Consider the following 13,667-nt stretch of genomic DNA (forward strand, 5'->3'; position numbering starts at 1 on the left):
AGAAGTTCATGGTCTAATGCAGCACTGTGTTCCCAGAGAGTAGGGCTTGGTGTGGGGGATGTCTGAGACACAGGGCATGGATAGGGCTAAATCATACGGCATTATTTACTCATCTGGACAATTATCATTCTTTTTGGCTACCTTTCCATCCTTCAGATTCCATCCAGGAGAGGATCCCAGTTGGACGTTAGTGTGTCTTTAGCATCTCTCTAATATCTTTTAATTTCCCTCTTTAACAAAGAGAAGAAGCCTCCAGATGCAGGTATTTTGGGCAGGTGGTAGCATCTGGAGAGATTTTACTATTATGGATACCTCTTGCTATTCAAATGCAACAACCGGATAGACTTTTTCTTTTTCTTTTTTCAGATGGTGCACAAATATGACTAGCATTTGTGAAGACGGGTCACCTTCAGCCCCATTTTACAATTGAAGAAACTGAGTCTCTTGGTGGAGGGGATGGACAGAAAGTAGGGAGTTCCCTTCTAAACGGTTGAACGGTTGGGCAAGCAAAGCCAAGAAATGTCTTTGTGGTGGATATATATATATATATACATATATATGATGTGTATATACATATATATATATACACGTACGCTCTCTCTCACACACACACACACACACATAATAATAATTGTGCTCCTCCCCTACCTCTGCAGTGTGTGCGTATGTGTGTGTAAGTGTGTGGAGCCACAGGCCTTTCCGAATGAGTGACAGCGGGAGTCCATCCCTCCAGGAGACGCGTGCAGAATGACCAATGGGATGGAGGCGGGGTGGATGGGCACCAGTCTCTGCAGAGGCCGGGTGGAATCCGTCGCGCCCACCCTTGCCACCTCCCACCCCTAGTCCCCGTCGGTCCTTCCGCTCTGGGTTCCCCAGGGGGCGCACCCAAGGTGCTCATCCCCTTAATGCAACCTCAGGCGCAGGAGTGGGGCAGGGGGCGAGGCTCAGGGCTGACGATAGCAGGCTGCGGTCCCCGCGCCGCAGCGCTGCGGCGGTGAACACTTCGCTGGGAGGCCGGCAGTCTCAGGGGTGCCAATATGTAAAGCAGCTGGCGGCGCTGGGCGGGGCCTGGGCGCGATGCAAATGAAGGAGGCGGGGCCTGCCCGGGGCCCCGCCTCCCTCCCCCGCAGCTGGGGCCAGCGGTGCCAAGCGCAGCTGGACTAGCGGCGGCAGCTGGGCGAGTGACAGCCTCAGCTCCGCGCGCCGCGGCGGCCAGAGCAGGCGCAGGGGAAGCGCCCGCGGCCCCGGGCGGCAGCAGCGGCCGCCTCCTCGCGCGCCTCCCGGGCCCGCAGCCCGCGCTCCCGCGGCCCCGGGGCCGGCACCTCTCGGCTCCCGCTCCCCGCGCGCAAGATGGCTGACCCGGCTGCGGGGCCGCCGCCGAGTGAGGGCGAGGAGAGCACCGTGCGCTTCGCCCGCAAAGGCGCCCTCCGGCAGAAAAACGTGCACGAGGTGAAGAACCACAAATTCACCGCCCGCTTCTTCAAGCAGCCCACCTTCTGCAGCCACTGCACCGACTTCATCTGGTGAGAGCGCGCCGGCGCAGGGCACCTTCCCGGGGCCCCGAGGGCAGCGCCGCGCGCGGGGCCCCCCTCTCCGCGTCCCCGAGGGGGGGACGAGCGCCGCCGGGCCCCGCATCCCCGGCTCCCCGCCCCGGACGCCCGGGTGCACAGTCCTGCGGCTTCCTCCTCCCCGGCCCCAGACGGCCGGCCGCGGGGCGCCTCCTGCCCGCTCTTCTTCCCAGACGCCTCGGGAGAGCCCCGGGGCCGCGTCGCGGGCGCTGGTTCTCCGGCTGCTCCGAGCGCGGGGTGGCTGTCCCTCCCTGGAGGGCAGCGCCTCGAGTGCCCGCTCGCTCGGGGTTCCCCGTCTCCCCGCCTCTTTCCAGGCTCGCGGCGCCCGCACCCCCTCCCCTCCTTTCCGGGGGGCAGTGCCCTGGGTGTCCTGTCTATCTCCCTGCGGGCGTGGGGCATCCTTTCCTCCCCTTCTGTGTCTCCCGCCGTGCCGCCCCGGGTTATCTCTTACTGCTCTTTCCTGCGGGCCAGGGTTCCCCTTTGCGCTCCTCAGTTTTCCCCTCGCTTCACTGCGGAGACCTTTATTCCCAGCTCTCGCCCCGTCCCTCTAGACATGGGGAGCCCTTTCTCTCTTCGCAGCCCCCTGGGGAACCCCACCACCGCCGGGTCTTTCTCATCCTCCCTCTGGATGTGGCTTTATCTCTTCTCTTTCCCCGAAGGTGCCGGTGCATCTCTGTGGGCAGATCTCCCGCCTGCCCCCCACCCTCCCTGCGACGGAAAGGCTCCCCCCATCCCGCCACCTGGTGGTCGCAGCCTCTCTCTTCTGCCTTCTGAGGGGGAGGTGGGGGTTACCGTCGAGCTCCCAGCTGCCCCCTCCCCCAAAGGCGGAAGACTCTTGGGCACCCGCCTGTGGCTAGGAGGTTGCACCTGGGGTAGAGGGACCGGGGAAGGGGGGTGACGTGGGGGAACTAGCTGGTGGCTGGGCCCCTAGGGCTGCCTGACATGCCTGTTTCTGCCTTTGCAGGGGCTTCGGGAAGCAAGGATTCCAGTGCCAAGGTAGGCTGTGGGGCTCTGGGGATGCCCAGTTTGTGGGAAGAGATGGTGAAAAAGACTTTCTAGAAGTGACTGAGTTAGGCAGGGAGTGAAGGAATCGTATCTGTCAGAGTGACCTGCCAAGCTAGGAATGCATCACCACAAAAGGGTCCTTTTAAGGCGTGTGTTTATGTGGGGGCAGTGATGCTTCATCAGGACAGGTGAGTGCCGTGAGAGACCCTATTTCTGCCTTCGCAGCTGGAAGAGCCTGAACCTATCTTGTTTGGCCAGTCCTGCTTCTGGAAGAAGTGTCTCCAGGGGCCATTTCTGGGAGGATGCCTTCCTCAGAGAGGCCCTTCCTCATCTCACAGAGAGAGGTTCTATCTCTCCCCCTGCTTCACAGAAGTCTCCACAGGTGGCTGCCGCCTCTGCATATGGTGCATCCCCTAGAAAAGTGACCGGGGTTGTCCCCTGGGCCTCCTCCCTCTCTGAAAGAGGTCGTTCCAGATGGGGTGCCTCGCCGATGCTGATTGCCTTTCCATCTTCTGGCTACCTACAGGAAGGACTCCAAGTGACTGGTTACCTGGGTCTTTGCACCTGGTTTGAGATCCTTGACCCTAGCCAGAGATGCTCAACCTAGTAGTGACTTGTACTCCTGTGTAAGGTGGCCTTGGCCATTTCTCACTGCAAACTTGCTCTCCATGGTCAAATTCCCTGTGGACTTGTTTAGCCCTTAGGGTATCCAACATTTTTTGAATTTGATGTCCACATTCAGAACTGGGAGATTTCACATACATCCTTGAATTTCCAGCTTCGAGTTTGCTGAGAATTGGTCCTACTTTCTTGTTGGAACAGTCATTTGGAGTTATTTTCATAGTTGGGGGGGGCACACATTCACCATTTTATCTCAGTCCTTCCTAACCCGGCCCGCCTCACCCAGAATTTCTGTCTCTGGTAGGCATTCAAGTTTGCAACTTTTGTTCTGGGAAGTTTTTTTTTTTCCCCCCTCCCCAATTCTGAGCCATGTGTGGTTGAGTTTGGTGAGAAATGTCTCATTTCTGGGGCGTGTCGTGGGGGCAAATTGACCACACTGGGGAGCGGGGTTTAGATCAGGAGAAGAAAGCATTTGAGCATTCAAGAGTCTGCGACGTGGCTTAGTACTGATTTTTTTTTTTTTTTTTTTTTTTTGTTATAGCACCTCCAACCCTCCAGGGAAAAGTCCAGTGATCCCTGGTGAGTGTAGGTGGCATTGTCAGTCATACACGGTGCTCTCATTGTGGCACTGCTGTCTTCTGAGACTCTCAGGTTCCTTCACCTGAGATCCAGGGAAGAGCTGGCTCATACAGTGAGCCTTCAGACCTTCCCAGCCTCTCTTACCAAGATGTGGAGCCCCAGCCAGCCTCACACTCTGCACCAGAGAACTTCCTAAATCCCTTTATAATTTTTTTTTCAGTTTTACATACTCTCTTTTTTAAAGTTTATTTATTTATTTTGAGACAGAGAGAGAGAGAGAAGGTACACGTGAGCAGAGGAGGGGCAGAGAGAGAGAGAGAAAGAGAGAGAATCCCAAGCAGGTTCCACATTGTCAGCACAGAGCCCGACATGAGGCTTGAACCCACGAACCATGGGATCACGACCTGAGCTGAAATCAAGAGTCGGACACTTAACCGACTGAGCTGCCCAGGTGCCCCTCCAGTTTTATATGATCTTATTTTAATTTTATTATTATTATTTTAATTGAAGTATAATTAACATCCAGTGTTATGTTAGTTTCAGGTCTTTCCAAATCCCTTTAAAGTGGCAACAGCTTAGGCTCTTTTGCAAACAGATTGTTTTGTAGAACTTTGGCCCTCGAAGCAGAATATCAGTGGTGTCTTACTGCTGGAATGTGTAGATGATCTTTGAGGTTACCTTTCATTTCCATGCATCTGTTTCTGTCTTTGTCTCTTGCTGGTGTCCAGGGTGATTTTTGAACATTTTTATTGCTGCTTTCCCACCCACTCTGCAATCACTGATGCTTGGGGAAGTCACTCTGGATGTGTAGGTGATGACATACCTGAAGCAGGAGATCCTGTTTTTCAAAGCCTGGAAAGTGGTAGGAATTTTCTGGTGTAGTGAGAGTAAAGCAGAATTAAAGTTTCTCATCAAATATGGCAACTTCAGAGGTAGAAGTACTTATGATTATGATTATGATTATGATTATGATTATTATTAATCACCTTTATTTTTCTCCTGTCCCTGAGGGGCAGTGTAGGGTAGTGCACATACATGTATAGGCCATCAGGCAGGTCACTGTGGGTTTGAATTTGGCTTCGAGGCTTCCCAGCCGTGTTATTGAGCTCAGGTGTCTTGTGTATAAAATGGGTCCAATAAACAGGACCTACCTTAAAAGTTGCTGAGTAGCCCAAAGCTGTTGCATGGGAGATGTTTGGATCAAAGCTTAGCACAGAGTAAGTGCTCAGAAAAGAGCAGCCCCTGGGATTGTCCCCCAGATCCCCCAAGGTGGGGGCTGGTGTGAGAGAAGACTGCCCCTAGAGAGTTGCTTTGCCATGGAACCAGCTGCTAGGTGAGAGCTGAAATCCAGCTGTGAACATCTGGTCACCCATGTCACTGTTTTGGCAGTTTATTCCATCTGGGCTGGAGTGGGAAGGAGCAAGAGAGAGGGGATAGGGTGGATTGGCAGCCCCTGACATAGAGATGCTTAGGTTGGAGGGAGGCGTCCAGGAAGGGGAGAAGGTTATCTTCTGATCTGCTTAGAGTTGCCTGGGACTGATTTTGGAGCCACCTGAAAATTTTGACACCACCGATTTCCTCTGAAAGTACGCCCAATTAAAATGGGATCAACATTTTATAGAGAACGCATAAGGATTTATTTATTTATTTATTTATTTATTTATTTATTTATTTATTTTTCAGAGAGAGAAATAGCATGCAAGTGAATGAGGGGCAGAGAGAGAGAGAGAGAGAGAGAGAGAGAATCCCTTGAGGGGTAGAGAGAGAGTGCGGAGCCCGAACTCACTCAAAGTGGGGCTCGATCTCATGAACTGTGAGATCATGACCTGAGCTGAAGTGTGATGCTTAACTGACTGAGCCACCCAGGTACCCCAAGAATACATAAGGTTTTAGTTTCTTACATTAGTCAGAGGTCCAGAGCCCAGGGTCCTATCTTCTTTCAGTTTTCTGCTCCACCATCCAGGAGGTGACAATTAGCTCATGGTCTAAGAAGGATGCTAGATGCTTAGAAGGTCTAAGACTGGATGCTAGGATCCAGTCATTAAATCTTTGTTTCAGCCAGCAGGAAGGAGGAAAGGGTAAAAAGACAGGCAAAGGTCACATGCTCACTGTCCCTTATGGAACTTGCTGCAAGATACTTCTGCATCTGAGCTATTAGCTAGAACTTAATCGTATACCCACACCATGTTACAAAGGGGTATATGGAAAATGTGGTGTTAATTTCAAGTTGTCCTGTTCCTGGCTACAAGTTAGGATGGCGGTGTTCCATTTCAAAAGTAGAAGGGGAGAGGGGGTTTGGTCTGTGCCATTCTTGGGTAGGAGTTGTGTAAGATGATCCTAAGGCAGGGAACCCCCTGAGCCTCCGTGCTCCATCGTGCTGCCATGGAAATTGGGGATGCTGGGATGGGCTGAGGGAGGAAGGATGGAAAGTCCATCAGCCATGGGAAATCATGGATTTCTGTGTGATCAGGGGAGCTTATGAATAGATTCCCTTGTTTTTGTACTGCTAGAGGACAAAATTCTAGATTGCCATAAAATTTCTCCCCTTTTTGTTACTCACGGTCTCTATGTTCTATAAAACCACTCTCTGTGAGGTAGCTTAAGGCCTCTGGTGACAGAGTGCTAGGGCTGAACATCTGTATTATGAAACTAAATTCTGGATAATAAATGGGACCCTCAGAGAAGCAAGGCTGACTTTTCTCTGGCGTTCTTTTTTTTTTTTTTTTTTTAATTTTTTTAACGTTTATTTAGTTTTGAGACAGAGAGAGACAGAGCATGAACAGGGAAGGGGCAGAGAGAGAGGGAGACACAGAATCTGAAACAGGCTCCAGGCTCTGAGCTGTCAGCCCAGAGCCCGACGCGGGGCTCGAACTCATGGACTGCGAGATCATGACCTGAGCTGAAGTCAGACACTTAACCAACTGAGCCACCCAGGCGCCCCCTCTGGCATTCTTTAGAGGACCTTAGAACTTGTATTTGTGTGTTAATTGTAATGAAAACAAGACTTTGGGTGGAATTAGACTCTTACCCCAAGAAGCTTTTGCAGTTTGGCAGAGAAAAACTAATTAAAAAAATTTTTTTTAAATGTTTATTTATTTTTGAGAGAGAGAGAGAGAGAGAGAGGGAGAGAGAGAAAGAAAGCGGGGGAGGGGCAGAGAGAGCGGGAGACACAGAATCTGAAGCAGGCTCCAGGCCCTGAGCTGTCAGCACAGAGCCCAATGTGGGGCTGAAACTCATGAACTGTGAGATCATGACCTGACCTGAAGTCAGATGCTTAACCTACTGAACCACCCAGGAGCCCCAAAACTGTTGTTTTTTTTTTGTTTTGTTTTGTTTTTTAAAGGAAGTCACTTTAGTATAAACAGGCAAGCAATACAATTTAGAGATTCAGAATTCATAGCATGGGGTTAGAGTCAGGTAGAACTGAGTTTCAATCTCTGCTCTGCCACCTACGTGCTTTGTGAACTTGGGCAAGTCGTCCACCTGTAGTGGCCTCAGTTTCCTCATCTGTAAAATGGGGCTAATAGTACCTATCTCATAGAGTTATGGTCTACACCAAGGTGTAAGAGAAATATCCACAGTAAGTATCCATGACTCTAAGTGAGACGATCATTATTACTTGATTCATGGTAGGAAACTCTGTCAAAGTGGGAGAGCTCATTCTGGAAGTCATTGAATGACTAGGCCACTTTTGTGTATTTAGGTAGGTTTTCCTCTCAGATGTGTTTCTTCATAGACTTTGGGCAGCACCAGTGAGTGCACTGCTCAGCCAGCCAGGCTTGTTTAGATTCTCTTTTCTCACCCTTTCCTCGTGAGAAAGATCTCAACTTGTCAGGGACTCTCTAGAAAAACCCCAGCTCACTAGTTTTCTGACTATGAAAACCTAACAGGGATGATTATAATGAGTAAGCCAGCTCTTCCCTTTCCTGTGTAGATCTGAAAGCGGTTTTCTTAACCTTTTAATAGAAGTTATTCTTTAAGAACCCCCAAATGTTGCACGAATTCAAACATTGCCGTTTTTATCCACGTTTAACTCTATGGGATACAAGTTTATTTTCGTGTGTAGTCAACACATAGAGATTAAAGTGTGCTCTTTTTAAAAATAACAATTAAAGCTGAATCAAAGGTTAATTTTATTTTTGGCATAGTTTTCCCTGGCAACTTATAATGTGATATCTTATACTTTAGGTAGGACTTTCTCATAAAGAGGGCTTTTTTTTTTGTTTTTTTGTTTGTTGGTTTGTTTTTTGTACAATCAGTAAGTCAGGCTGTGAGCTACTGAAGCAGCCTTCTGTTATTCCATTTCCCTTCCAGAAGCAGATCCCAGAGGACTGTGAGTGAAACTCTGCTCACCTCTTAGCTTTTTCTGAATGTGTCCTGAGGGTTCAATGTGGGTAAAAGGCAGAAGCTCTTTGACTTTGTATTTGATGGTTTGACTTTTTTATTTTTTCCACCTGAAGTGGGATTTTAGGCCCAAAGTCCCATTTGAAATAAAAATCTTCAGGTGAGGGGTGCGTGGGTGGCTCAATGAGTTAAACGTCTGACTCTTGATTTTGGCTCAGGTCATGATCTCAGGGTTTGATTCCTGAGATTGAGACCCACCTCAGGCTCTGCCCTGATAGTGAGGAAGCCTGCTTGGGATTCTTTCTCTCTTCCTCTCTCTCTGTCCCTCCTCTGCTCACGTGCATGCTCGCTCTCTTTCAAAAATAACTAAATATTCAAAAAATTTAAAAACCAGTAACCCCACATTGGGCTCTCTGCTGTCAGCACAGAGCCTGCTTTGGATTGTGTCTCCCTGTCTCTGCTCCTCCCCTGGTCATGCGAGCTCGTGCTCTCTCCCTCCAAAATAAACAAACATTAAAAAAATATTTAAGTGAATTAATGTTGGGTCTTAAAAAGGAGGGCTGATTTGTTGGAGAGGCAACAGTAAATTCATTTTGAGCTGTCAAGCACTCAGGGCAAACTCAAAAAGCTTTGTCACTGGGCAACAGAATGCCTTTCTAAGTAAATATGGAAAATGCCACCTTTGGAAATGTAACTGATATGATATGCAGGTTCTTAGAAAGTAATTAAAAAAATATGTTGTTTCTGAGTACTGGTGATACTCCAGGTGTCCTGCCTAGAACCACGTCCAGCATGTTTATGGTGTCTTTGGGTCAAGAAAGAAAAAGATAACAGAGAAAGTAATTGGTCAAAGGATGAACCAAAGGTTTGACAGTTATTTATATGTATTCTTGTTATTGGAGTCTTTCTTCTTTCTCTGTCTTTTTCTGCCTAGCTTTCTGTTTCTGTCTCTGTGAGTACGCACACACATGTGTGTATATAAAAAACATACGTAAATACATCAGTATGTCACAGTTTTGAGAATATGCATCTCCTTTTGATGCTTTTCAGCTACAGGTAGTTAAATTACTACTAAGTACAATTTAAAATCCGTGTTCTGCTCCTTTGACTTTGTAGTCTAATTACTTCTTGGGTGGGTAGAGGGATCAGCTGAATATTTCACCATCTCTGGATGATGCATTCAAAAGCTTGGTCTCATCATTTTTGGCATTTGATCTAATTTCATGGATCCTTTGGCTTGACTCATCCTATTTCTCCATTAAAATTGTGTGATATTATATAGATAGATTGTTGGGCTTTTTATAGGGTATACAAAATCCACAGTGTTTACATGTGGCATTTGGAGGTGTGATGGCTGCTTGAAAATCTGGTAGGAACCTTATATATTTACATGCATTTATGCATCCATCCATTTCCATCCATCCCTCCATCCATTTATCATTCTATATATCCATTCATGCTTCCAAAAAATATTCACTCATTAAGTTCTATATGTCAGGAATTATTTTAGATGGCAGGAATACTATGGTGAATGAGCTCAAGAAGATCCTAATGTCATGCAGCTTACAGTGTAAATATTCTGTGAATCATGGGGCACCTGGGTTGCTCAGTCGGTTGAGCGTCCAACTTCAGCCCAGGTCATCATCTCACAGTTTGTGAGTTCAAGCCCCATGTTGGGCTTTGTGCTGTCAGTGTAGGGCCCCCTTCGGATCCTCTGTCCCCCCTGCCCCGCCCTGTGCCTCCCCCACTTGAGCTCTCTCTCAAAAATAAATAAACATTAAAAGATCAATATTCTACCAATCATTGTAACCATATTTAAGCTTACTTTTGTTAAGCACTTCGTAGGAAGTGTACAGGGTGCATGAGAATTTATAAGGGGGATGCTACCCTATGCCATGGTTGGGGTGGAGTCAGGGAATTCTTTGGTCTGATCTGAGAATGAAAAACCAAAAACGAAAGGCAAATAACTTCCCATCCTTCGAAGTAATTGGAGAAAGTCTGAGTTGCCAGGGAGCCAGAGCTAAAAAATCTGTATTGTGTGAAGCTGCTCATATCCTGGGTGAAGATACAGAGAAGGTCTTACCTCTGTCACATTCTGCAGAGAAGCCCTGAATCTTTACCTGTGCCATGGTCGCGAGTAAGATGAATATTTAGTAGAATCAGATAGCTACCTGAAGATGGCTTCTCTCCCAGTTCGACAAAGAACTTCATCACCTCCTGGCTAATAACTCAGATAATGAACTGGCTTCCTTTTTGTTTTAGGGGTTGCAGTTTGAGGTGGAGAAAAAATCAGATCATTTCAGAGGTGGAGGAACAAGTTTGAGCTGACAGGTTGAGAATAAGTAAAAAGAGAGCGTAAAGCATTTCAGTGAGAGGCATCTGAACTGAAAGCCAGTTTTGAGGGACACAGGATTACTCGCCTTGACTCCCAGATACCTTCCTTACCCTGGGTCGAGGTCCGATGTTCTACAGCTGTTCGTTTTGTTGGCTTAGGCGGTGTTTGCTTTCATTTGGAAGGTAATTTGTAAGTAGTTTCACAGTAAGCCTCATTGATCACATGCAGAAAATGATCTCCATCTTTTCTGATCTCGGTTTGGTGCGAACATGTCTTTAGTGCCTCTCTAACACAGATTTGGGCACTTAATAGATGCTTTTTATTTTTTATTATAAAAGAACTACAGGGAATTATGAGCACATAGGGGTATGTTAGTTTCTACCCTTAAACCATCCTCCCCACATCCACTTTTGCCTAATGTCAAGCCTCGTCCTGTTTTACCTCTGGGTCTAATTTCATACTGGCTGTTCCTTCCTGTGAATAGAGAAGGAGCATCATTGTTTTTCCTGGAAATGGTTGGTGTTGGAAGAAAACTCGATGTAGCCGAGAATTGAAAGACATCACAATTGTAGGCTCCAGTGAGGTTTGGAAGAGACGGTGGCTTTTATTCAGGAGTATCAATCTTTTAATATTACTATTGGTATTGTTGCTGTTACTTTTTATTGTCCTGTGTCTTGCTTGTTTGTGCCTCCTGGATGTCTCCTTTTCCCTCAGCCCACACACAGAGGGTTGCCCTACTGAGTCAGAAGGGGAACTGAGACCCAGACTAGGAGGGTTCGGATGCCTCCCTGTTGAGTCTTGGCATTTACTAAGTAGATGGAAATTAATTTAGCTCAACAATAACCATGTTCCCAGGTGGGGGGGGGGGCGGGAATTTTAGACTCTTTCTTCTTTTATCTTGCTGCTCTCCAGTGACCAGACTTTGGGTTTCTAGATAGGCAGTATAAATTGAATTGAGAGTACAGGCTCAAAAAATCAGATAGGCCTGATTTCAAATCCTGCTCTCCATGACTCTATGACCCTGGGCTGGTGAAGCATGATCCTGCTTGATCCAACGATCTATCTCTCCATCCATCTACCCACCAACCCACTCACTAATCCGTTCATCTATCTATTCAGCCATTTTTCCATCTGCTGTCCATTCATCCATCAATTCACCCAACCATCCATCCATTCCACCATCCATCTAGCCATCTGTCCATTCATTCACTCAGCAAATATTTGAGTGCTTACCATGTTTCAGGTACTATTTTAGGCACTGGAACTAGAGCAGTGAACCAGACAGAGTCCCTGACCTCATGGAATTTACATTCTAGTGGAAGAAGAACAGTAACTAATAAATAACTTAGAAGAAATGTATTGTAAAATGTCCTGTTGCAGTATGGGCTTTGGAGAGGAATCTATCCTTGTGCCCGTGACGATCTTCCTGGTCATTTGTGGGGAGAACAGCACATGGCCAGTTAGTTCTGCCACATAAATGAGAAGTGGGATGACATCCTCACTCCTGGGAGGGGTGGAGAAGATTCCACAGAGGAGGTACCATTTGGGAACAATCTTACAGCAGGAGTGGGAGTTCCCAGATTGACAGGAGGCTGGGGGCTGGGAAGGGTGTTTCACGCAGAGGACAACTCAAGTTGAACACACAAAGGAGAGAACAGAGCACATTCAGGGAATGGGAAGGAGGGTGTGCTTGGGTTGGGGAGGGGCGGCGCTTGGAGATCAACGTCATATAGGAGGGTTTGGACCTTGTGAAGGCAGGATAGTGACTAGGAGGTGCTTGTTGTCATTGTTCTAAAGAGGGTGAGGGAAGTGGCTAAACGTGTGAAAAAGAGGAGCATGAATCGCATTTGAAACAGTAATTGCTGTGACTCACATCCCGAAATTCCAGGCTTGTGGGCTTGGAGGGCAGGTACGAGAAGCTGAAATGACCATTTAGAGGCTGTGGGGGGTGTCACCGGAGCACTGAGAGTCTCACATGGTAGAGAGACATTTGGATTTTCGTGTCAGTCATATTGTTGATTGTTCTATTTTGGGAGGTGGTTACTGGGTTATTTTTACGGTTCTAACAATAGGGATATCTCTCTTCCCTGCATCCTTAGGCGGAGAGGGCCGGTGGAAATGATTTTTCCTCTGAAAGGAATCCTCCCACTGCCTTTCTCCCGCCCATTTGCTGTCACTTATCCAACACGTGTTCATGGAGCCCATGCTGCATGGGTAGTGAGGAGTTTGTGCTTTGGAAATTGAAAGGCATTGCCTCAAATCTTGGCTTCTTGGTACAGGGCCGAGGAACATATTTCCTTAAACACTTTGAGCTTCTGTTGCTTTAGAGGTAAAAGGAAACAATAGTATCTTGTTTAGAGGGCACACGTCCAGTAATTCCTTAGTGCCTTGCCTGACGTGCACTGAGCGCTTGATAAATGGCAGCTGTTTGCATTTATTCCTGGGGCTGGGTGCCGTCTTGTCCTTACTGACTCTATAATCCCGTTGGGGAGGCAAGTGCAATGAACCTGAGTCAAGGACTTGATGCAAGAATGAACGTGTTTCCACGCTGTGGGCAATAGTATTAGGTGCAGGTGCAACTCACAATGTTTCTGAGTGAGAAACTCTTAGCTGGGGTCAGAGCTGTGACAGGAACACGGGTGAGCAACAGTGTTTTCTGTGCAACAGTTTCCTGGCTTTGGAATCTTTAATTTGTGGGAAACCTCAGAAGCTGAATTGAGATCTGTGATGGTCCCATCTGCTGTCTTCATTTTGAAAACGTGTTGATGGCATTTCAACTTTAAATAGATTTCTGACCATTTCACTTTTTAAATTTTGAGTTCCCTTCATCCTCCAGATGGAATGTTTACGTGCTCTTTTGGGTTGAAGAAGAAGCTGCCAAATAATGTGGGTGAAGGTGGAGGGTGAAGTCTGCAGGAGTGCCTCTAGTCTTGTGATGGTGCACTTGGGTGATTTTTAGGAGCTAACCATATTTTGAAGATCTCCTTTCCCTCCCCAAAGTGGGGGCCATTATTTAGAATTTTGGCGTTGCTGCAAATGAGAATTTCAATAGTTATCTGGGTTGTTTTTATGTATATGGCAAAATGTATGGTTGGGAGTATTGATAATTCTATCTGGGCCAAATAGTGCACCTAGGGAAGGAAGATTGGCATATAGAGTGGTGAGGGACTTCTTTGTATTTCAGTTAGATACTCATGTTTTTAAAAAATTTTTTT

The 13,667-nt window shown here is 47.4% G+C and overlaps 1 protein-coding gene across 2 annotated transcripts in view; it reads left to right on the top strand.

Annotated features, from left to right (window-relative positions):
- Window positions 1-1,101: 1,101 nt before the first annotated feature.
- Window positions 1,102-13,667, top strand: part of PRKCB (protein kinase C beta) — a 330,402-nt gene continuing 317,836 nt past the window's right edge. Inside the window, exons 1-2 of one of the 2 annotated variants that reach the window (XM_027043015.2) lie at window positions 1,102-1,523; window positions 2,533-2,564. In XM_027043015.2, coding sequence (XP_026898816.1) covers window positions 1,351-1,523; window positions 2,533-2,564 — 205 coding nt within the window. In that variant the 5' untranslated portion in view covers window positions 1,102-1,350. The remainder of the gene's footprint in view (window positions 1,524-2,532; window positions 2,565-13,667) is intronic. The other variant, XM_027043014.2, reaches the window with a different exon arrangement.

This window comes from Acinonyx jubatus, chromosome E3, assembly GCF_027475565.1.
Source record: "Acinonyx jubatus isolate Ajub_Pintada_27869175 chromosome E3, VMU_Ajub_asm_v1.0, whole genome shotgun sequence".
Classification (NCBI taxonomy): Eukaryota; Metazoa; Chordata; class Mammalia; order Carnivora; family Felidae; genus Acinonyx; species Acinonyx jubatus.